At 43.1% G+C, this 25,383-nt stretch overlaps 1 protein-coding gene across 1 annotated transcript in view; it reads right to left on the bottom strand.

Moving 5' to 3' along the window:
- Window positions 1-24,222, bottom strand: part of LOC141105850 (alpha-2-macroglobulin-like protein 1) — a 168,101-nt gene extending 143,879 nt beyond the window's left edge. Inside the window, exons 1-4 of the mRNA XM_073595991.1 lie at window positions 24,064-24,222; window positions 19,474-19,533; window positions 8,203-8,404; window positions 878-1,034 (exon numbers count right to left, since the gene is read on the bottom strand). Of these exons, the coding sequence (XP_073452092.1) occupies window positions 878-1,034; window positions 8,203-8,404; window positions 19,474-19,533; window positions 24,064-24,128 (484 nt within the window). The 5' untranslated portion in view covers window positions 24,129-24,222. The remainder of the gene's footprint in view (window positions 1-877; window positions 1,035-8,202; window positions 8,405-19,473; window positions 19,534-24,063) is intronic.
- Between the last annotated feature and the right edge of the window lie 1,161 nt (window positions 24,223-25,383).

The following is a 25,383-nucleotide window of genomic DNA, read 5'->3' as shown; positions in this document are numbered from 1 at the left end:
ATAATATTGTCATTCGTGTGTTATTGCTATTTTCATTCAACTGCTCTGAGAGTTACCTCAACTAAATCTTGGCTCCTGTTTCCCAGGACTTGGCTGATTTGACACTCTTATATAGCCTCCTTCTCTGATTAAGTAAAACTAAGAAGGTTGAATTCAGTTTGCATTGTGTTGGTGTCTTATTTAAAGGTATTCACATCATGTCTGAACCTAGAGTGTCAGAAGGGCTGGAAAGTTAACAGGGTCAAGGCTGCAGAGAGGAACATACAATATTAGGCGGCCCTTGCAGGGGTAGCGCTACACAGGGATGAAGGCTCTTATGAGGAGTACTGAGGTACCCTGCTGGCCCCATCCATGATATGTCTGCATGGCATAAAGAAGCATCAGCCCAGTGAGCACATTACTGGGACTACAATAAGGTATGTAATGAAAATGGAAATAATTTACTTAAAATTTATATTATAATATATTTCATTTTACTTCACTCTCCATTGTTCTGTTTACCCCAGGGAATAAGGAAAAATAACCTGTACTTTGGGGTATCATATGACTCAATTTTTTCCTAATTTTGCCCAAAACAACAGGTAGCCTTTAATTGGCCACTTAGACACCTAGCTACATCACATGGGGGTAGGGGAAGAATCCTCAACCCTGTGTACACTCAGCGTCAGTCATCCCTTCCTGTGAGCCCTAGGTATCATGAACACACGCCTCTTGGAGGTACAACATGACACCAGGCCAGACTCACAGTACAATGCTGTACATATTTTAATGCATGTCATTGACCTATTCTTTTTTACAACAATTTGTAATTTTATGTATAAAAAAAAAAGATACGTTTTGGGGAGGTCTGACCTGCCCTCATGACCTTTGCACTAACTTGTTTCACTTTGCTTGTATAGCGGTTTGTTTTTCTGAGCCAAGCAGGCGGAACGTGGGACATCAATCACGGCAGCTTTTCGATTCACCACATTAACTTTGTCACCAGTTGCTGAAAAAGTGAAAAAAACGCTTGTCTCTTCACCAACTGTTGGCACCTTAAGAAGAAGAAATGAGAGTTCCTGTAAACACCTGGGGTATGTATACAGTGTGTTATATGGTAACCACTACTTGTATAAAATATGAAAAACTGTCTGAGGCCAAATTTCACCAGCATTGAATGCTCTGTCCCTGTCAAGTCCAGCAATGCCTTGCAAGTTTGGCATTTAGGTTTGACTGAACTAGTTGAATAATTTCTACCAAATACTCTGAGAGCATCGGCACTCAATCCTGTGGCAAGCATGGTTAAATAAACTGAGAAGAACACCTACATAAGAAAACTCTGATAGAGGCAGACACCCTTACATGACTACCATATACTAGGCACATGGCTTGGGTAGTGGTTGTCCCCATTTGATGCATCCCACAAAAATATTTTATTCCTTGACCCAAAGCCTATAGGGTCATGTCACCTGTGAGAACCCAGTGATAACAACTTGATCAATTTTGCCAGGTTCACCCGCCCAGTACATTAATATGTACATCAACTTACCTCTATGGAATCTTCCTTCAACTAGCCTGGTACACTGACAAATCTCTCATTGCTTGCAACTTACTCTCCCAGCTAGTGAATGAGCGACTCCAAAGAGACAAGTAAGTGGTTTCGTACTACCCTACCACCCTAACACAACTGAGCTGTGATGCCCTTCATATTTTAATGCAAATAGAATTAGGTGTGTTTTTAGCAGTGCTAGGATAGTCTAATGCAGTGGCCCCTAAACTGTGGCCCTTTGCTTGCCTTTATCCAGCCCTTAGGGTACTATTGGTTCCCCAAAAACAAGGTACTATTCCTCAGACTGTTGTCAGTGAAAGAAGTAAGAAGTTGTGCCCCATTGTTGGTGTCTGTGGGAGGAATATGCCCCCTCATTGGTGTCTGTGGGAGGATTAGTCCCAATTGTTGGTATCATGAGATGGTGTCAGTGGAAGAAATTGTGCCCCATTGTTGGTGTCAATGATAGGGCACCAATGAGGGGGAAAAATTCCTCCCACTAACAACAACTATGGGGCATAATTCCTACTAATGACCCCAAATATGGGCCACCATTCCTCCCAATGACACCAATGATAGGACACTATTCCTCTCACTGACACCAATGGTGGGATACTATTCCTTCCACTGATACCAACATTTGGCACTATTCCTCCCACTCATGCGAATGATGAAGCATTGTTTACTCTCATTGACGCCAAAGAATTTTCTACTCACAATGGCCACAGTGCAGCCCCAAGAAAGTCTGAGGGGCTGTAAACGAGCCCATTGTTTGGAGAACCGTAGGCTAATGCATTGAAACTATCTATTTTATTTTCCAGGGTCTCTGCCATCATTAGCCTATCCTAGCACTGCCAAAAACACACCTGGTCCTTTTTTAGGAACTCAACTCCCATAGTGCGTTGGGGTAGCATTCAGAATGTGTTAGTGCAATGCAGTAGGGTGAATTTAGTCTAAGAGACCACTTACTTGTCTCTTTGGAGTTGCTCATTCACTAGTTGGGAGAGGGAGATGTCACACTCTTGGTAGCAAGGAAGATTTGTTAGCGTACGGAACTGGTTGGGGAGAGGTTCCATATAGGTAAGTTCATGGTTCTCCTGAAAATGGCACTTCTCTGGTCGTCTAATCTGATGGCTTAAAATGTATCTAAAGATAGGATTTTATGTTTTTTTAGTTTTGGAACAGAGTGGGAAAGGATTAAATTGAGGGGAGATTCACGGTCTCCAATTGTTCTAGTGACTCTTGTCCTCGGAAGAGACAGTAAACAGAAAGCCAACATTTTACAATAGGAAGGAAAGTCTTCCAATATGTGATTTAGTAATCATTTTCTAAAAGGGGATCTCCCATTACTTTGGAGAGATTTCCTCACTTCCTGTTGTTTCCCTGGGTCAGGAAGTAAAATAAAAAAATCTCACATGGGGAAAAAAAAACTCTAGACAGGAGTTTTAACCATCCCCCATTCTTCTAAATAATAATAAAGAAAGACGTTAAAGTATGAAAGACTCATGTAGAAATTTACAGCACTAAACTATTCCATATTTACAATTGGTATACAGTATGCTAAATTACTTGCTGCCAGAGTCCTATTTTTTTCTTTTTTGCAGACATGTTTAAAAAATAATTGAAAAAGATCAGTTAAAAACCCCAACATATATTTTCTTGAGATAGCAAGCATGGAAAATAAAATGGTGGTACTTTTAATGTCACACAGTATTAATAGAATGGTTTATCAAATACCAACCCAATTGTTTAGTTAATAATAAAAGATGAGGTTGTACAGAGTAAATGGATCCCCAACATGTTGAGCCTTAAAACTGTGTGTGCCTAAGAAACGGTGACAAACTTTGGCACCCACAATTTTCCATAGGCGACACTTTGAAGCTCTTACCGGTCATCAGTTCAGTGTTAAATAATGGGCGTAGAATTGTCGCTTTCACTCCTGCATGTGGGGTGATATGTATCATGTGTAGAGCAATGTTCATATGTGAATGTACTCTATAAGGGGTAGAGAGGACTCACTTTTTTTTTTTTTGAAGGAGGGGTTGCTGGATGGATGTAAATGTAATTTTTTTACACTTTTTTTTTCACTAAACTTTATTTTTACCACATAGGAGATCAAAAGTGATAGCATTTTGTTGTGACTGGTTTTCTTTAACCCCTGATTTCTCACATGCTTTTAGTTGAAGCTAATGGAGTACAACCCATGTTCCATTAGCTTCTTCCCTGGCCACATCTGCTTGGGAAAGTGACAGCTGAAAATGGAAGTGATGTAATGCGAGTCACTCCTGGTAGCACCCTCTACTAATAGGTAGGTGCTAGTAATAGGATTTTTTTGTTAAATAGACTGTCAGCACAGGTAAATTTAGGCACCTATGCTGCAAGCTAGGCCTGTCTGTTTTGATCTGGGGGCTGGGAGTGGTTAGAGTAGCAGTGGGTGTGGCCACCTGTGCTCTGGTTCTGAGGCACCTCCCCTGCTTCCAGGGAGAATGTTCTGGAAGAGGGGTAGGGCCTGGAACTGGAGTGGCAGGCAGCTCATGTGGGAGCCCTGACCAATCCCCAATTGGAATTGGCAGGGGGCAGGCCTCCTATATAAGCTGAGGTAACATGCCACTGGGGAGAGTTGTTGGCTGAGTGAAGTGAAGGATGGAATACTAGACAGCAGCAGGAGGGCACCTCCATCTGGGGGGAGGGGGTGCGCCGATCGCAGGAGGAGGACCAGGGAGAGCTGTGAATGAACTTTGCCATTACAAGGTCATTGGCAATGTCTTTACCATTACACGGTCATTGGCAATGTCTTTACCATTACATGGTCATTGGTAAAGAACTCCTGGAGCAGAGGGGCAGGTGAAGCTGTCGGAACGTATGGTCCGGTCAAGTTCTCCATCAATGGCTCAGGGCAGTGAAAGGTCGGTGAGTGTTACCACAGTGGAGGGCTGGATGTACCAGGAAGTCTGTGAGGGAATTTTGCTTTTACACGGTCATCAGCAAAGTCTTCATCATTACACGGTCAATGATGGGGAGTCCTGGATCAGAGGATTGAATGTGGGGATATGTGTCAAATCGATGTGGCCTGAGGGCACAGGATTTGCAAGCTGGGCTGGCTGGGAACAGTAGTCCACCATCCAACATGTGCTTTTAAACTACTAGGCCTCCGGGGAGAGGTGCTGCAGGCCTCTGGCCTAGTAGCAGCGAGCAACCAGAGCCAGCTTAAGGATTTATTCAGAGTGGGTCCTTCTTGCTTACAGAAGAAGATGTGACATTACTTTACTTCAGGATAAGCTTTGTACAGGAGGAGAGGAGTTCTGGGAAAATCACCTTTACATGGTCAAGAGTGATGTCCTCATTCCTTACACGGTAATGGATGAGGAATGCCTGGAAGTAATAGTCTGCGGGAGTTAAGCAGAGGAGGAGCAACAGTCTGCATAGTGATGCAGGAGGAAGATCATAGCAACTAATATATGCACATCATCTCTTCTGGTTCTAACTATGTGCTAGTGTGTAACATCTTTAAAGTATGATGGAAAATGAACTATCCTATGGGCATCCCAAATACCCTTTTCCCCAACCAAGTTGTACCCCCCAATAGACAAAAACAAAGCCAGCAAAAGACTGTTCATTGTCTCTGCAAGTGATATATGGGAGTCTGGCAGCGGGGTGATTTGGTGGATGTTTGTTACTAGTGGCAACTACACTGCTACACTTCTATGTTCATTTTAGGTAGACAAAATTAGCACACAGATGTTCACTGGCCTCCCTGTCCCCTACCCAGTGGCACCAGCCATGGGGGTTCTGGGTCTACAGGTGGGATAATGGAGCCCAATAAACATGGCTGGGGAGTCGTACACAAGGAGAGAGGGATTCACTCCACTTGACAGCCAACAATCAGCTTGGCAGGTTTGTGTGTAAAACTCCTCACTGCTGCCGATTTATGCCATACATTGGTAACAGCGAAAGAGTTGAAGGTCTCTTTGGGCTGAGTTCAATATCACCCATGTTTGCATTAAAGAAAAGTTTGCAAAACACATTTTTAAAATTTTTAAATCCAGAAATGAGTGTGGCTTTCCCTTCAGGGGCTTAAAGATGACAGAACATCATGTTAGACCCACTTGTATGAATAACCTGTCTCATGAGGTATGAGTCAGGTTGAGACTTAAGGTCAGCGTCACTGGAGAGGCTGAGTGATTGGGACAATCAATCCCTGTGTCTAAAGAAATGAGAATATATTCCCCTCTGTGGGTCTCAGAGAGCTTAAGTTGGGAGGAAGAAGAAGTTGTGTCTCCTATGCCAGCAGAAGAATAGAAAGCAAAGATTATCCTGGAAAGCCTTGGCTCTAAAGCTGGGTACATGCTAAATGTTATATCCGTGTTCAGATCGCTCTTCGGTGAGCATTGGACAGATGTTGTACCGCCTCTTAACCATCTCCTAACCGCTGCTTTAACATCTGGGACCTTGCATTGCATGCATTTATAGGGCGCTTGCTGAGCGACCAAATTAACTTGAATTGGTTTCGATCGGCAGCCAGTAGCACCCACCGAAAACCACATCATAATTCCAGCATTGCAGTCTCAGCATGTGTACACCCCCTGCTGCTGCCCCTGCAGCTAATAGGGGAATAGTTGAAGGGCAGCAAAACCGTGGGTTGTCACATGTGAATGAGCCCTAAAAGGGTTATATAGTTAGGTTGAAAAAAGGCACAAGTCTATATAGTTCAACCAATAGCTCATAGGTTGAATAAAAATAATCCATGTGTGCATGGCTGCCATTAGAAATTATTGGGCCCCGTATAGCCTGCCTAACAGGGCCAGTTTCCCCCCTTCACTCTACACAGAGACTTTAAAGTGATATTAAAGGTTCCTTTTTTTTTTTATTTAAATAATTAACATGTCATACTTACCTGCTCTGAACAATGGTTTTGCACAGAGCAGCCCCGATCCTCTTCTTCTGAGGTACAACGCAGCTCCTGGCTTCCGCCTCTTTGGTGAATGCCGCTTCCTATGGGGGCACTCGTTCGCTCTCGAGCCACCTTTTCTGTCTCCATTGACACAGACTGGGCAGCTCTGCCCCGCCTCCACAGCATTTGATTGACAGTAAAATTAGCCAATGGCTCCTGCTGCTATTAATATGCCCAGACAGGGGGACAGAGCTTAAAAATTCCCTGGTCCTCATCAGTTCAGCAGCAAGGGTAGGAACAGAAAGCGGGTTGTTTACTCATTTTTAGGATCAGGTGGAGGAGTCCTCGATGCCATAATGCCTGAAGTTCCTACCTGCCCATGCAGATTGACTTAAAAGAAGAGGTCAGAACCTCAATTTGAAATAGAACTAAAGGCTTTTTTCTTGGATTTTGGATAGAGTAAGGGAGGGTTATAACCCCATGCCAGTTTATTTTTTGCCATCTGTGTCCCATTGGGGAGATTTCCCTTCACTTCCTGTCCCATATCCAAAACAGGAAGTGAAAGGAAATCCATGAAGATTAAGAGAATTCCTTGGGGACCCCCAGGTCACCAGAACTAGTGCCCCCATTGGAAGATTTCCCCTCTATCACTTTTCTGGAGACAACCCAAAATGTTGGATTCTCTTTTATGTTCACTTTGATGATAATGGTAAACAGGACAAATAGACAGGGAGAATCTCCCTAATGGAGGTACTTACAGCAGTAAAAACTGACAGGTGTTATAATCCCTCTCCTCTCTATTCAAAACTAAAAATAAAAGCTTTGCCTTTTAGTTATTCTTTAATTGTTGGGAACAGGTGGCATGGAGGATTACTCCACCTGCTCCTGAAAATGAGTAACTCTCTGTCTCTGACCCTTGATGTTGAACTGCCCAGGGCCAGGGAACTTTTATCTAAAGGAGAAGTAGGGGCAAAGTTTTTTGGCCTCACTTCTCGTATGGGTCACAGGCATACCTCCCAACATTTTGAGATGGGAATGAGGGACACCTACTTGCAAACGTATGTAGGCATAGGACAGGCCCCCTGACACACCCCCTTAAAGGAGAATTAACCCAAAAAAAGGTTAATTAAATCCACGAGGACTTTTTTTGTCACTCCTATTCCTTTATATTGACTTTTAACATTTACAAATGCAGCAATTTAGAATTTAGATGAATGGTTTAGCACTGGGAAACACTTTCTGAAAGATAAAATGTGCATTTTATATACAACTATATAGATCAGACCAAAATGAGGGACAAATGAGGGGGAAAGAGGGACAGAGGGACATTGCTCCAAATCAGGGACAGTCCCTCGAAATCAGGGAAAGTTGGAAGCTATGGTCACAGGAGTGCAGTTTGTTTTTCACTCTTGTGACCCAATTTCAGCCGACAGCGGGCTAAAGGTAAATACTTCTCTTTTAATTGCTGGGAGCCATGGGCTGTGCTATTAATGAACATGTGCACAAAGGTACTTAAACAGTCCCCTCTCTACCCCCAGCTGAACTTTTGGGAGCATTGGAAGAAGATAGCAGGGCTCAGTGTTCTGCGTACATTCTTTGACTTGTCAGTACTGGAAGAAGAGAAGGCATGTGGGGTACGGCAGGGGTGGAGTACCCCTTTACACTTAATTGCAAGGTGATGTTGCAAGATATTAGTGCTCCCTTAGCAGTGTGTCTATAAATGGTGGGATTGTATAAAGGATATATTAGAACATTGAGTTTTTGTAGCTGAAAGGACATTACTTACTGTGAATTCAGTGCAGTCATAACTTTCAGAAGTCACGGGTTTGCTGACAATAGGCAACTTTTGAGAAAAATATTCCAGGTCAACCGTGATATTGACGGGTACTTCACTCTTCAGCCACGTGCAGACTGTGCCTTGGGATCCACTGGTCAGTTTGAATGGTACGATCATTATATAGTCACATTTGGGTTTTGGGGGTACAGTGCTGTAATGAGAATGAGAAGTTTTAATTTGCCCAAACATTTTTTTATTTTGTTACTAGACTTTTTTATTTTATTTAACACCTTGTTGAGAAACAGGCAACTATTCATCCATGGAGCAAGGTGTGAATCTTGTCTTAAAGCCCATCTACAGGAAGCTTAAAGATTACCCCTGCACCCCCAATGCAAGGGTTAAATGCTCATTTAGTCTAGAGGAGAATGAAAAGCCTTTTAAATAAGCTGATCCTGTGCTCCCCTGGCACTAGGGTGACCATATTTTCAAACTGCCATTCAGGGACATCCCCCCGACAACAAAAAAAGATGATTTTTTTATACCCCTTTTTGCCAATTTTTGAATTGCGGCGTAGCGTGCAGAGGATGCCCTCTGTGGACACTCCGCTCTCACATCTCTTTTGCACACATTTTTATTTCAGATAAACTTTCCAGCCACAGAGTTCTCACGCACATGTGGCACAGCTCCCCGGGGGGGGGGGGGGAGGGGATTCCTTGCAATACGAGGCTGCCAGAGGTCAGATAGAGAAGGAGGGGGCCAGGCAATCAATTATAAGTATCCTTTATTGTCCCCTCATGCTCACACGATGCGGCCACCTTGATTTCAATGGACAAGTTTGACTGGCGGTGCTGTAGCCCGAATTAAAATTGTCGCAGCAACAAAGGTAAGCATCTCGGCCGCAGCATGTGTACAGCCCTGTCAAGCTGTAGTTAGAATTCTGGTGAGTGGCCAGGGTGTTCTAACACCACAGCTCAGCTGCCTATTTTTACTGCCCCACCACCAGTCACCAGTGTGAAAGAGCCTATACAGTATAGATATGCTATAGCAAATACAGGTGATTTGGTCAAAATTATGGTTTTAGTCCATTTTAAAATGTAACAAGCATATAAAAAAAGCACATTTTAAAATGTGCTATACCCATAGGGGTTAATTTACTAAAGGCAAATAGACTGTGCACTCTACAAGAGCAGTTGCTCCACACTTAGAAAAAGAGCAGAAGCTCTTCTGACTTCCCTCATTCAATCATGTGCAAGAAAAAATACTGTTTTTTAAATTTTCCTTTTTTTGATTGGGTACTCTTTGCAAAGTAAATATTTACCTCACTTACTAAATGCTGGAGCAACTGCACATGCAGAGTGCACAGTCTAAGACTCGGTTCACACAGGGGCAACTTGTCAGGCGACTTAGCCGCCTGACAAGTCGCGTTCCATTCTGTACTATGGAACTGTTCTAACAGGAAAGACTCAAGTCGCTCCGACTTAGAAAAAGGTTCCTGTACTACTTCGGGACGACTTCAGGGCGACTTGCATTGCACTTGTAGTGCAAAGTGGATTTGCTTTTAGTAAATAACCCCCTTTCGACATGAGACTAGCATGCCACAAAAAAACAGACATTCAGTCGTCCGAAAATCTAAGCTTGTGTACGAGGCTTAACACATAAATATGCTTTGATCTAAACCATTCCATTGTAGCTCTGGTTGTATGTTTAGGTTCATTGTCCTGGTGGAAGGTGAACCTCCACCCCAGTCTCACCTCTCTATACACGATCGGATTTTCCGCAGACAAAACCTCTGACTTATGTCCAAAGGCGTGCGCCTGGATTTTGTCTTGCATACAAACGACAAGGAATTGTCGGCCAACAAACACGAACGTAGTGACGTACTACATGGTTTTTCAGCTCTTTAGCACCACCCTTTGGGCTCCTTCTGCTAATTTCGTGTTAGTAGAAGTTTGGTGAGTGTTGATTTGTGCTTTTCAGTTCGTTTCTGAACGGCCGTTCTTCAACCAGACATGTTGCGGAATTGGAGGAGATAACGTGTTATTTATTATTGGCCTTGGAGTTATTGCTTTGACCCAAGTCCAGTCCAGGAACAGGAGGAGGAGGATTTCTTAGACCAAAAATTGGTTGCTTTATTAATCGTGACCAATTATGTCGCATGCCTTTGATGCGGGAGCTCCAGGAGAATAATCCAGATGATTTTCAGAATTATCTCCGGATGACGGACCCCTGCTTTCACCAACTCTTGGCATTGCTGATCCCCTATTTTAAGAAGCAGGACACATGCATGAGGCTTTTATTTTATTTTTTGGTTAAATAATGATTTGATTTGTTATATTTTCTATATTTTTGGATGCATAGAATGTACTTTTTGGTTAAGTTCTATTGGCAGATAGCATGTCTAATTTTATTTGTTTTCTTTTTTTAATGCACAATAAAAAAAATTGTGTGTAATAATACTTTGCTATGTGTTTTACTTCAAGTCTGACAGTTTGGGGGTAGGCAGTTACATTTAAAAAAATACAATGTAAAATCGACAAAGGACACCAACATAGTTGAATCTTTGATCTTAAAAACTACGGGATAATTGTGTTGTGGTAACTTGCCCCCCCCCAAAAAAATAAAGCATAATAATATTATTCTTGATATCACTAGAAAAAAAAGCCTTTGAAAATTTGTTTGCAATAACTTCATCAGTGTCACCAGCAAAGCAGCTTCATTATTATCCCATTAAAGAAGAAGAAAATTGTGCGTGGCATTTTGAGATTTCATAATTTGCCGCGTCACGAATGTTAATTCTCCATTAGGAATGCTAGTTTACAAGACCGACCGCTTCTGGCTCGTTCTTGCTTCCGAGGATGCGTGGTCATACCTTGGACTTTTGTCGGACGGACTTATATACACACGCTCGGAAAATCCGACAACAGACATTTGTCCGCGAAAAATTTTAAAGCCTGCCATCTAACATTTGTCTGCGGAAAATCCGACAACAATTGTCCGATGGAGTGTACAAACGGTCGGATTTTCCTGCAACAGCCTGTTATCACACATTTCCCATTGGAAAATTCGATCGTGTGTAGGCGGCTTCACAGGTTTTCTTCTAAGATTGCCCTGTATTTGGCTCCATCCATCTTTCCATCAACTATGACCAGCTTCCCTATCCCTGCTGAAGAAAAGCATCCCCACAACATGATGCTGCCACCACCATGTTTCTTGGTGTGGATGGTGTGTTCAGCGTAATGTGCTGTGTTAGTTTTCTGCCACACAAAGCGTTTTGCTTTTAGGTCAAAAAGTTCAATTTTGGTCTCATCTGACCAGAGCACCTTCTTCCACATGTTTGCTGTGTTCCCCACATGGCTTCCCACAAACTGCAAACAGGGCTTCATATGGCTTTCTTTCAACAATGGCTTTCTTCTTGCCACTCTTTCATAAAGGCTAGATTTGTGAAGTGCATGACTAATAGTTGTCCTGTGGACAGATTCTCCCACCTGAGCTGTGGATCTCTGCAGTTCCTCCAGAGTTACAATGGACCTCTTGGCTGTTTCTCTGATTAATACTCTCCTTGCCCTGCCTGTCTGTTTAGGTTGATGGCCATGCCTTGGTAGATTTGCAGATTTGCCATACTCTTTCCATTTTCAGATGATGGATTAAACAGTGCTCCATGAGATGTTCAAAGCGTTAAATTAGAGGTTAAATTACACTCAGGTGAACTCTATTTACTAAATTAGGTAACTTCTGAAGGCAATAAGTTCCACTAGATTTTATTTAGGGGTATCAGAGTAAAGGGGGCTGAATACAAATGCATGCCACACTTTTCAGATATTTATTTATAAAAAAAAATTGAGAACCATTTATCATTTTCCCTCCACTTCACAATTATGTTCCACTTTGTGCCATTATGTTGGTCTATCACATAAAATTCCAATAAAAGACATTTAGGTTTTTGGTTGTAACATTACAAAATGTGGAACATTTCAAGGGGTATTAAGACTTTTTCAAGGCACTGTAACTTTTTTTTTTTTTTTTTTTTTTTTTTTTTACACCCTCTATGCAGGATCCTACCCAACCACAGGATTTAATGATTTCTACTATTACCTACTATAACAAGTCTCCACCAACCCTAAATCCCCCAGTACTAACCAAAAATTCTATTATTCCCATCAGACTTGTCCTGCTGGAGCTATGGCCCACACTGCTGCTCTCCAAACTTTCCCCTTAGGCAACCCACATTCCACATTCTATCGAATTCCTGGAGATTTCCTCTCTTAATGTACTCCACTCTTTCCCTGCTCAGGGAGTCACTAAGTGTACCTATCCAGTCTTTCACAGTTGGGGAGTCCTTTGATAGCCACCTTAGCATTATCATTTTCCTAGCCTGAAACAGACCTCTCAAAATTGCCAGTGTAGTACTCCTCCTCTCCCCCTCTACTCTTCTATATCCCAAGATGCATTCCACTGCCTCCCTTTTCACTAGGGTACCAAAAATATCTTCCAGGCTACTAGTCACCCCCTCCCAGTAACGGACCAGCTTGGGGCACCTCCATAGCATGTGGATAAAATCCCCAGACTCCCGACATCTGGGGCAACTATCGTTAGATCTTCTACCGAACCTAAAGAGCAGTTTCGGAGTATAATAAGCTCTGTTAAGCAGCAACAGATGCGAAATCTTCTGTGAGGGGGACACTGACACCAGGGGCCCCATCTCAAGTATCCTCTTCCATTGTTCCTGGGGCATTACCCCCAAATCCTCTTCCCATTTAGCTCTTACCCTCTGTAATACCCCCCTGCTATTCTCTGAATTACTTAATTGGTCATAGATTTTAGATATTAGCCCCTTAGTGGGGACTACTTGGAGTATATTTCGAAAAAAGAGCATTCCCTCCCATCTCGGAGGCTGATCTCCAAATTGGGCCCTGAGGTCATGTTCCATCTGGCCGTACAGAAAAAGGGAACTCTGTGGAATCTTAAATTCCCTGACCAACTCAGGGAATTTTTTAAGAGTATTACCTGAGTACAGCTGTCTTAGCGTTTTAATCCCACAGGCCTCCCACACTCTAGCTTTTCCGATTTTTAGAATTTCCTGTAAGTTGCGGTTATTCCAGATAGGGGTGTAGTCTGTAAACCCCTCTTGCCTCATTAATTTCTTAACAGATTTCCAGAGCTTAGTTAACAATTTAATTGTTAGGGATTCATGATGAAACATGTCTGCCTCCAAGGCCTCAATTAGCGTATTATGGCATAGTTACATAGTTACATAGTTAGTTACATAGTTAGTCAGGTTGAAAAAAGACACAAGTCCATCCAGTCCAACCACAAAAAAAAAACAAAAAAAACCGTACAATCCAATATACCCAATACTATACCCACAGTTGATCCAGAGGAAGGCAAAAAACCCCAGCAGAGCATGCTCCAATTTGCTACAGCAGGGGAAAAAATTCCTTCCTGATCCCAGAGAGGCAATCGGATTTTCCCTGGATCAACTTTACCTATAAATGTCAGTATTAATCTACCATTCGGAGTACCACCCTCCGGGGACCCACACTCCATTAATTGCTGCAGCTGGGTTGCAAGAAAATAACGCTCTGGATGGGGAAGAGCCAACCCCCCCTCCCGACTGGGGAGCTGGAGTACTCGAAGCCGTATCCTGGCCTGTCCCCCTTTCCATATCAGTTCCCTGAAAAGAGCCTCAATTCTTTTAAACCAGCTCTTACAAATCCAAACTAGGGAGTTATGCAGGACGTACAGTAGTTGAGGCATCCAAATCATCTTTATAAGGCTGCATCTTCCTGCTACTGACAAAGGGAGACGTCTCCATATGCCTAACTTTTGTTTAAATTTTGACAAGAGAGGAACCAGGTTTTTACTGATGTATTGATTGGGGTCCTTCGTGAGGACAATTCCCAGATACTTCAATGCTTCCACCACTGCCACCTGAGGCAGTCCGTGTACTGTTGGCGCTCCTAGTGGGTCGAACGGTAGGAACTCGGATTTCTCCCAATTTATTTCCAACCCAGAGAAGCTACCAAATTCCTCCACTATTCTCATTGCCCCTGGTACTGAGTTCCTGATATCTCCCAAGAATAACAAAATGTCATCCGCGTACAGCGCAATTCTTTCTTCACTCGACCTCCTTTGGAAACCTATTATCTCATGGCTTTCTCTAATGGAGATAGCCAGGGGCTCCATCGCCAGTGCAAAAAGCAAAGGGGAGAGTGGACATCCCTGTCTCGTCCCCCTCTCCAGCTCAAACCAGTCTGAAAAATCATTGTTTATTTTAACTCTTGCCTTAGGGTTGTTATAAAGCATTTTAATCTAACCAATGAAGGAGGGACCAAACCCAAATTTCCCCAACACGTGCCACATATAGCCCCATTCCAGATTATCGAAAGCCTTGGAGACATCTAAGGTTAACAAGGCTCTTGAGACCTCATTCTCCATGGGGGACTGTAAGTTTGAGAAGGCCCTTCTGATGTTCAAACTTGTGGATCTATTGGCCATAAATCCCGCCTGGTCTTCATGTATTAATTTATGAATAACACCATTCAATCTGGCAGCCAGGACCTTGGCCAGGATTTTAGCATCTGTACATAGTAAGGAAATTGGCCTATATGCAGCCACATCTAGGGGATCTTTCCCCTCCTTCTGCAGCACTATAATTGTTGCTTCTAGCATTGATGCCGGCAATCGGCCCCCATCAAATGCATCCCCCAGTGTTTGCAGCAATGCAGGGATTAACACTTCCCCAAAGTGCCTGTAGGCCTCGATTGGAATTCCGTCGGGACCTGGCGACCTAAGGCATGCCATACTTCCAATTGCTTGTTGTAATTCAGCAATTGTTATTGGGGATTCTAATAAATCCTTTTCCTCTTGCGACAATATCGGGATCGACAACTTCCCCAGGAAGTCCTCCATCACTTCATATTTACCTTTTTACTGGGAGGTATACAGTTTTTTATAATAATCCCTGAAGGTTTGCACTATTTTTGGGGGCTTGAATGTATATCTCCACTCTGTGCTCTGATAGCGAGAACCGTTGGCGGGGCTGTGTTGGATTTCACCAACTGTGCCAACACTCTTCCCACCCTCTCTCCCTCCACCAGAGATACCTGACATTGGAGTAACCGCCTAGTCTCTGCCTTCTGCATGGTAACCTTTTTATACACTTGTTGTTTCTCTTGCCAAGCCTTTTCCTTCTCAGGGGTTGGGTTACTAATGAAGTTATTTTCAGCCTCCAGTGCTTCCCTTAGTGAGTTCTCTTCCTCCCTCCTAGCTTCTTTATTAAATTTGGCCATCTGCTGTATTAAGACCCCCCTAAGAAAAGCCTTAAGAGCGTCCCATAGCACAGTGGATGACACTGTACCCTGATTGAAATCTACAAACTCCCTCAGAGAGGGAAGAACTCCATTCTCCTTTCTGATTACCTCAAACCCATGTGGGCTTATTCTCCATTCCTTCCGGGAGCTATATCCTCCTGCCTTCAGTGTAACTACCATGGGGGAGTGGTCCGAGACACCTCTTGGCCCATAAAGAATCTTGCCTGATAGCTGAAGTGCTCTATCGTTCCCCAGGGCCAGATCTATCCTCGAGAGCATTGAGTATGATGCTGAGCTGCAGGAATATTGTAACACCCCCGGGTTACGCACCCTCCACAGGTCCACCAACCCCACTTCCTCCATAAACTGACTCAAACGGCTCTTTGCAGCATACTCTGAGAGGGTTCTCACCGGAAAGTGGTCCAACCTTCTATCTAGGACCTCATTATAATCCCCAACTGCTATAACCGGAAACTCCTTTTTATCCAACAGAAATTCATTCAATTTAAGCATAACATCTAAATTAAAAGGGGGTGGAATATATATGTTTGCCAGTACATACATAACACTGTCAATAGAGCATAATAAGAAAATATAACGGTCCATTTCATCTATCCTGGATTGCCTGCAGGAAAATTTCACCCCCGTTTTCACCAGGACACTCACCCCTCTACTATATGAAGAATGAACCGCGTGGAATTGACGTTGAAATTTATGCGACTGCATATGCTGGGTTGTATCCTTGGTAAGGTGAGTTTCCTGCAGGCAAACCAGGTCTACCCCATAGTTCTCCATCACAGAGAGCACTGCCAGCCTTTTGAGCGGTGTCCTTAAACCCCTAACATTCCAAGATCCTATTTTCACTGTTCCGGCCTGCATCCTAGTTATTTAGAAATATAACAAAAAAAAAAAAAAAAAAAAGAATAGGAAGAGGAGCCCAGGCAAGTACCTCTACCTACAACTGACCTAGTTACTATACAAATTATTTTTGCGCCTTACAGCCCCCATGTGTAGACATATCCAGTGGGGATCCAGTCACCTTTAACCTTTCAAACGCTGGTAAAACTAAAGAGCAAACAAAAAAGGTGTAGAAAATCCACATCCGCACTACCTTAATATAAACATGAATAATAAGCATATGTGTTTTACAAATAATAATTTAAGAGCCAGTTTCCTGTCATTATATCTAAGTGTGAGACCCTGGAACTGACCTGTGTGTTTTCCAAAGGTGTATATATTTCCTGTGAACATTTCCTGTGGACATTCTACCAAACATTCTACCCCTCCCACCCCCCCTACCCCCCTACCCAGACCCACCCCCCTTCCAATCCCCCTCCTACCCCCCCACCACCTATCTAGGTGAACCCCCTGGGGGTTAACCGTGACCATTACCCAACTAACTCCATCTAGTTCCATACGCTGCCTCCTATACTCCTCTCCCATTCAACACCCCCCCAACAGGCGCCTGTGTGTCCCTACCCCCCCCCATCCCCCGCCCCAATAAGCCAGAATATCCCAAGTCTTATCATGCCACTCATAGCACTCTATGCTGAGCTTGAAAGTTTTTCTCTATTCTCCTCAAGCCATTTCTCCACGCCAGTAGGGGAATCAAAGAACAGGGTATCTCCCAAAGCTGATACCTGTAGCTTCACCGGATAGAGGAGGGCATAAGAAAGGTTAAATTTTTGTAAGGTGCGTTTTGATTGAATAAACACTGCCCTTCGCTTCTGCAGGTCTGGGGAAAAATCCGCGTAAAAAGATACTCTAGCCCCTTTAAAGAAGACATTTCCTGCCTCCCTTATTTTACGGAGCAGCACCACTTTGTCTCTATAATTAAGAAACCTTATAAGTAAAGGTCTGGGGAAGCCCCCTGCTGGGGGAGCGCTAAAGGGGACCCTGTGGGCCCTTACTACTGAAAAGGATGCTGAGAATGATTCTCTTCCAAATAATTCCACCAACCACTTTTCTATGAATTCTGGCGGGTCAATGCCCTCGCTTTTTTTTAAGGTAGTCCCACCAGCCTCACATTATCCCTTCGGCTCCTATTATCCATTTCGTCTAATTTGGAAGCTTGTTTGGATATCTGCTCCTTTAACCATTTCATTTCCTTAATCAATGGGGACATGCAGACCTACTCTTTCTTCCAGAGCTGTTGTTCTATCGGCAGTTTTCTGTAGGTCTTGCCTGACCAACAACAGGTCTGCTTTTACTCCCCTCATCTGCTCACAAAGTTCTTTAAGCGAGGAGTTACACACCCCCACTGCCATAAATACGTCTGTAAGAGTTGGTTCTTTCCCTAAGGGCAAGTTTGAATCGGTATTAACTTCCATATTTACATTTATATGTTGATCACTTAACCCCAGTCCTTTTGTATTGTGCGTTTTGGATGAATGGGCCGCTTGAGTAGCCCCTGATGGCAGTATCTGCTGTTGACCTTGGCTTTTCCTATCAGGTGCCCCCCCCTGGTTTGTTTTTGATTGTGACCCCTTCTTTGGGGGAGTCACAGCTGGAGCGTGAGCATATTGCTCTAACTTCGCTGCTGGTGACACCGCTACTGAAAGCTGTGGTTTTTTATCTTTAGCAGAACGTAGGTTCTGCATTGTACGCTCCTTTCCTCACAACTACTAGCCAGCACAGTGCTTATATAAGTGGAGTATAAGGAGCAGGGAGAGAAAAAAAAAAAGAAAGAAGCAAGGGAAAAAAAACACCAATTACACCGAGTTATGAGTCCAGCTGAATGGCCCACGCTGTATAGCGTATGAAAAAGGTGCCGCCAACTGGATTACCCTTCAGTTAGCATATGCACAGGGTAGTATGTGGGGGGTAACTCCACCCTAAGATTCAGATCACCCTATTAGTACTGGCCACCCCACGTAGTCCTCCCACAGTCCCACAGTTCCTATTCTACCTCCATACCAGTCCCACATTAAGCAGAGTAGCTGGAATGTGTAAAAAACATTTTCCCCTCCTGGGGCAATATCAAGCAGTCCGCACAGCTGGGAAGGAGAGCAGCATAAGAGATAGAAAGCAACCCGGGCTTCACAGGAGAAATCTTCCCCTTATTATGATTATACTGGATATTACCTGCGTTGAGAAGTAAATTTGTGTGCACAAGGCCACTTACTGTACCCCACCACCTTCGGGTCTCTAAATGACACACTCCTCCCGGGTATAACCGAATGCGGCCGGTCGCCTCTCACACGCTCGGTCCGCTCGGTCCGCTGTCTCGGAGCTCCGTTGGTGGGCGGGGATTTGACGACACACCTGCAGGTTCTTTGGCTCCCACAGCCCGCCTGGGGCAAGGGAGTTAAGGAGAAGGCTGGAAGATAGTTTGAATGTCCAGGGCTTTCTCAGCACCTTCTGACGACTTCCATCCAAGCCCAGGTGTGCTCAGGGATATGCCCGAGGAAAGCGCTCAACTATCCAGAGAAGTGTAGCGGGAGGTGGGGAGAGCCACACAGCGTCCCTGCGTTCACACACTCACTCCATCACACAGCGCTGCGCACACCCATCCATCCGGTCACGCCCCCATTTCTGGCACTGTAACTTATGGAGTATGGTATATACAGTACATGGTTACATTGGTCAAAGCTGAACCAATATGTAAAATATCCATACCTGGAATGCCTCCTTAAATATAGAGATTCCTGCAATTGTTTTTGCTAGTGAGGATTAGAGATCATACAGAGACATTTTGCACAGGACCACAGCTCTTTCGCCATCCCAGCCTGTACAGATGGACCTTAATGATTCTTAAAATTGGGAGGCAACAGAAGGCAAAGACTCCCCAAAATGAATAACATATAGCACCTTCACAACCTATATTAAAACTTTATATTATCTCCCCCTATCAGGGGTGCTTGGCCATTGAGTACAATGCCAATCTTGGGTCCATTTCAGAAGTCAGCTCTGAGCAGAACTGAGAAACTCAAACTACAACAAGCCAATGAAGACATCAGAACAGGCATACCTGGTAGATGGAGAAGGGCATGACCCAGATGGCACAGGATCAGATGGAAAGACGATTAATCTGTAGTAAGGAACACAAAAGAGGTTTCATAATGTGGATTTATATTTTATATTTATCTTTCACAAATGCAAAATTATTTCAAATGTTTCCAGTGAAGGTTTCTGTTAATACTAGAACATACAAAGACATTTTAGACCAGGGGTCTCCAAACTTTCTAAACAAAGGGCCAGTGTACTGTCCTTTAAACTTTAGTGGGGCCAGACATTGGCCAGCGGAGGAATAAAATATCTTGGCATCAGTGGGAGTAAACAATACCCCATCATTGTTGTCAGTGGAAGGAATAGTGTCCCATCATTGGTATCAGTGGAAGGAATAGTGCCCCATCATTGATATCAGTGGAAGGAGAAGTGCCCTATTATTGGTGTCAGAGGGTTGAATAGTTCCCTATCATTTGTATCAGTGGGAGGAATAGTGTCCCATCATTGGTGTCAGTAGAAGAAGAAGTGCCCCATTATTGGCATCAGAGGGATGAATAATGCCCCATCATCGGTGGCAGTGGGAGATATAGTGCCCCATCATTGGTAGAACTAGTGCTTCATTGTTGGTGTCAGTGAGAGGACTAGTGCCCCGCTGTTGGTGTCAGTGGCAGGAATAGTGCCCCGTCATTGGTATCATTGGTAGAACTAGTGTTTCATTGTTGGTGTCAGTGAGAGGACTAGTGCCCCATTGTTGGTGTCAGTGGCAGGAACTATGCCCCACTGTTGCTGACAGTGGGTGGAATCATTTCCCAATTCCCTGATAAAAGCAAGCAAAGGGCCACATCTGGCCCCCAGGCCGCAGTTTGAAGACCACTGTTTTAGACAATTGTGCTCTTCCAACTTTGTGGTACTGGTTTGGTGAAGGCCACCTTGACCCTTCTGAACATCTCTGGGATGACGATTGTGAGCCACATCTTCCCATTCAACATCAGTACCTGACCTCACAAATGCTCTTTTGGCTGAATGAGCACACATTACCATAGACACCCCAAAATCTTATGGAAAGCCTTCCCAAAAGAGTGTAGGCTACTATAGCAGCAAAGGGGGTAGGATTTGGTCAACTCAATGTTAATGTCCATGGTTTTGATACTAGATCAAACAAGCTCATATGAGTACTGGTCAAGTATTCACAAACTTTGGCCATATAGTATACATTAACCTAAGACACAAGTGTAATGTTCAATGTATATATTATCCTTCTGTGCTTTTAGACAGGTTATTTGCTTTAAAACCTACCATTTGTCAAAAGGGGCACTTTAGTTTTAGGGAGTAATATAAAACACCTGTGAAGCTTTTTATACTTCTGCTATCTCCTACTTGGAGGGGGGATTTCTCTTACTTCTTGTTCTGGAGACACATCAGGAAGTGAAAGGAAATCCCTTCTCAGTTGTCCATCTTCCACCGGAAGCTTTCCACCATAATCCTGCTCTGGTGACATCCATAAAACATTGGATTTCCCATCACTATTTCTTCCCAAGTGGCAATGGCCACCAGGACAAATGGAGAGGATGAATCTCCCATTAGAAGCATGTGTGTAGGGGAGCAGGGGAATTCTAGGCAGCAATAATGCATTGAACAGAGAAGCACAGAGACCCAGTGATGATGTCTTTGGGTCCAAAACAAAGTATGCAATAAAAACAGATTTTACTCAATAATTTCTTTAGCATGATGTAGAGGGGGAAGGGAGAAACCAGAGAAGGCAAAATATAATCAGATTAAACATCAGCTTTAAAGGATAGCTGTAGCCAAACTTTATCCTTATAGCTTTGCATGCAGAGAAGTTAGAAAGGTTAAAATCTTCTCCAATGTCTTTTTGTTTGTATAACATTGGGGTTTTTTTTATAAAATTTTTGTCCCATAGACACAATAGGTAGTGATAGGAAATCTTTCTAAATTAAGGAAAATCCCTTCCTCCTATCTTTTGACAGTTGTCACTAAAGCAAATATCCCCATTGAAAGATTTCTCCTCTCTTCCTGTTTCAGTGACAACTCAAAACAATGATCACTTGGATGAATAAAGAATCTTCCCAGTGGCAGCACAAACAGCAATGAAAACCTAACAAAGTTTATAATGCCTCCACGCTCCATCCAAATGAAAGGAAAATACTGGTTTTACGTACACAATATATCCTGTAGTTGGATAAATATGGAGACTGCCATTGTTGACCAGGGATGAGCCGATGGATCGGTTGGAACCTAGGTTCAGACCAAAGTATGACTGTTCGGCATTTGGAAGAACGCCAAAATTTTGCCTGTTTGACTCCCTGTTCAGTGGGAGCTGAACATTATATATAGAAGAGGTATTTCTACCACTTCTATATGTGACAACTTCCCATTGTCAATGGTTTCTAGGAAAGCAGCGGGTGATGGTACCCGCTGCATCGCTATCAACCGCAGCAGTCTCCGGCACATTGCCTTACATGGCCAGGAATCCCCAGCCATGTAGGCAAAGGGGTGGGTATAGCGGAGATATCACTGCCCAAATAATGTCACTGGCCATACCAAATATCATCAATAAGGTCACTACTATCCCCATCTTTTACCTTTACCTTATATAGCTGACAACAGCTCAAGGAGCTGTCATTCAGTTAGACGTACTATTGGGGTTGGTCGTGTGCGCTGGGTCTGTCAGGTTTTTAATTTCGAGGAGTTGGAAGGCAACAGGTATCGTGATTGATAATGGATTTACAAAGAGGGACATTTTTTGGGCCTTTTTTTTTGCTTTTTATGAGGACCCCCCTTAAACTTGCTGCCCAGCCTTTTTCTGACATTTTGTTGCTTACAGGTTAAAATTAGTATTTTTTGCTAGAAAATGACTTAGAACCCACAAACATATATTTTTTTTTGCAGAGACTCTAGAGAATAAAATGACGGTCATTGCAATATTTTATGTCATACTGTATCCGCGCAGCGGTCTTTCAAACACAATTTTTTGAGAAAAAATATACTTTAATTAAAAAAACAAACAAAATAGTTACCCCAATTTTTTTGTATAATGTGAAAGATGATGTTATGCTGAGTAAATGGATACCTAAGATGTCACGTTTTAAAATTGTGCATGCTTGTGGAATAGCAACAAACTACGGTACTTAAGAAACTCCATAGTAGACGCTTTAAAAAAAATTACAGGTTACTTGTTTAGAGTACGTACGTATGTATGCGTTTGCTTCTACATGCAAGCATGGAGGGATGGAGTGCTTTAAATTTGTATTTTCTTATTTATTTTACTTTTATTTTTTACACTATCCCTTGTAATAGAAATAAGGATGACAGGCCCTCTTTATTGAGAGATCTCAAAAAGACCCCAAATCTCTAATTTACCTTTAAAAGCAATAGAAATTATTTTTTGGACATTTTGACTTTAATAAACAAAAATAATCATTGTTTATGCCCGAGAACCGGAAGTGACGTTAGAGGTCCTCAAAGGACATAAAGTCGAGTGAGGGCTATCTTGCCCTCACTCGACTTCCTGCCCAGCAAACAGCTGCATCGGATCAATTGCGGGCTTAGCGGATGGCTCCGGTAAGCTCAAAAATGACTGGGAAGCGGCAGGGAGGCACCTCTCCCTCCACTCATAAAAGTTATCTTGCAGGGAATCCACAACTGGGATCACTTATTGGAAAACCAGCCGCCTAAGGGTAAAAATGATGCTGTGGTTATGGCATATAGCTGCAGCCATAACCCCAGTTTTTAACGTCAAAATCATGATGAACATTCCCAGTTAGCCAGTCAGCAAATCCATACTGGACTCAAAGGGTCTTCTATGCATTTTTTTTTTGGGGGGGGGGGGGACTTTACACACAAAAAAAAAAAATTCACTCGTTCTATAAGATATGCTACAGCAAAAGTAAAATTTACAAATAAAAATAACATTTTATTACATTTACGGCAGATTACATTTCATTTCTGGCTTCTTTTTAGAATAAAAAAAAAAAACACACACAGACCCCACAGGCATCCATGTGCCTTTTTTTTAAATAGAAGCCAGAAGGAAAATGCAATTTGTTGGCAATTTAAAACCATTTTTCTTTTGTAAATGTCAGTGCTTGAAAAATAAAAAAAATCACTGCTGCCAGCCAAATGGGATTTTTTAAAAATGTTGTACTGGTACATGTTCCCCAGGGAAGTGTCCAATCTTCCCCCTATGCTATTTTTTGACAACTCTTTGCGTATTAGCCCAGAAAATAGATATTTTTAATTCAACAAGTTTGCACCCCATTGATTTTTAATGGGGTTCGGCTTTGGAGATTGCCAAATCCTGCCCGTACTGACAGTTTGGCTCATCCCTATTGTTGACCTCTATCTGGAAATAATCAAACGGCTGCTTCTGGCTTTAGTATTTTCTAAGTCACAGACCCAGAGCAAGCAAACAGATCAGAAAAGGCAAAGTGAAGTCACAAATCCTGATCTGCATACTTGTTTGAGATCAGTGTCAAAAAAGCCACCGAAACCATTAGACAAGCATGACTTGAACTGGTGCTTTCCGAAGAGTTCACAAATGATGGCCTCTCTACTTCTTAGGTAAAGAACAGAAAAAAAGACAATTTCTTACTGTGATATGCCTCCAGCAATGAGACCCAGGAGGGTGACGCTCAGCAGAAGACCTCTGGAACACATCTTCACAGATGGTGACAGGACTGTGAGCAGGACACAGTTTCAAGGTATACTTGGAACCTGGAACTTTTATAGACCTGTAAGTGAAACTTAAACCAACCTCCTCTTTGATCCATTGGTGCCACCCCATGATCATGAGTTTCTTCACACCCAGCATCTTTGTAAACATTATGCAATAAGGAATCTTTGCTAAGTCAGAGCAGGAGCTAGGTAATAAATGTTTAGACTGCAGGAGGAACACGTCAGGGGTTAGAATTTTTTGGATCAGATGAAATTTATGGATTTCCTCATTACCAGTCTAAAAGAACAATGCTTCCCTCAGGGCAAGGCTGAGTAGTTGTGTAGGAAGGAGGAAGGGAACTGTCACCTGCCAAATTGCAGTAGATTCATTATTGTTTATTGTTCTTTTTTTCCCTATGGAATTGGACAATAGCCAATACAGAGCCACTCCAGTCATATACTGTTTACATGCTAGTGTAACTGGCAATTGTTTCTAGAAAAACAATTCTGCTACAAATATTGACAATGGTAGCTTTATCCTGAACACTAAGGGTCTTTTCACATGGGCGCCTCCGCGAAGTGGATTCCACTTACTCATCAGGGGATCGAGCAGGCGGATGACAGATCCGTGTCCGCTGTGACACAGTCCCGCTCTCCTCTATGGGGAAATTGGATGGAAACAGACCGCCTGTCCGTTTGCATCTGATCCAATCTGCTGGATGGATAAAAAATAGGACCACCATTCCATTTGTTTTTTGCAGGCAGGATCGGGTTGGATGGCGGCAGGTGTCAATGGACATGTGTGCCGCTCCATAGAGGACAATGCAGCGTCCGCTCAGGTCTGCATGAAAAACTGATAGGAGGATCTGATCGGACAGCACGTGGTGTGAACGCCTGACCTTTGCACCTATATAAGCTTTTTTTATATCCTATTCTAAAACCATGGGCAATAATATGGAGCTGACCCACCCTTCACTATTCTGGAAAGGCTTTCTACAAGATTTTGGAATATGTCTGTTGTACCTATTCAGCCAAAAGGACATTTATGAGGTCAGGTACTGATGTTGAGTGAGAAAACCCTCCTCACAATCGGAATTCCAGTTCATCCGAAAGATGTTCACTAGGGTTGAAGTCAGTGGTCTGTGAGGGCCACTGTAGTTCCTCCACACCAAACACATCAAACCATGTCTTTATAAAGCTGACATTATTCACAGGGGTACAATTATGCTGGGACAGAAAAGGGTCTTCATCATATTTG

Source organism: Aquarana catesbeiana, linkage group LG08 (assembly GCF_042186555.1).
Source record: "Aquarana catesbeiana isolate 2022-GZ linkage group LG08, ASM4218655v1, whole genome shotgun sequence".
In the NCBI taxonomy this organism is placed as follows: Eukaryota; Metazoa; Chordata; class Amphibia; order Anura; family Ranidae; genus Aquarana; species Aquarana catesbeiana.
This window is presented reverse-complemented; position numbering and strand designations above follow the sequence as displayed.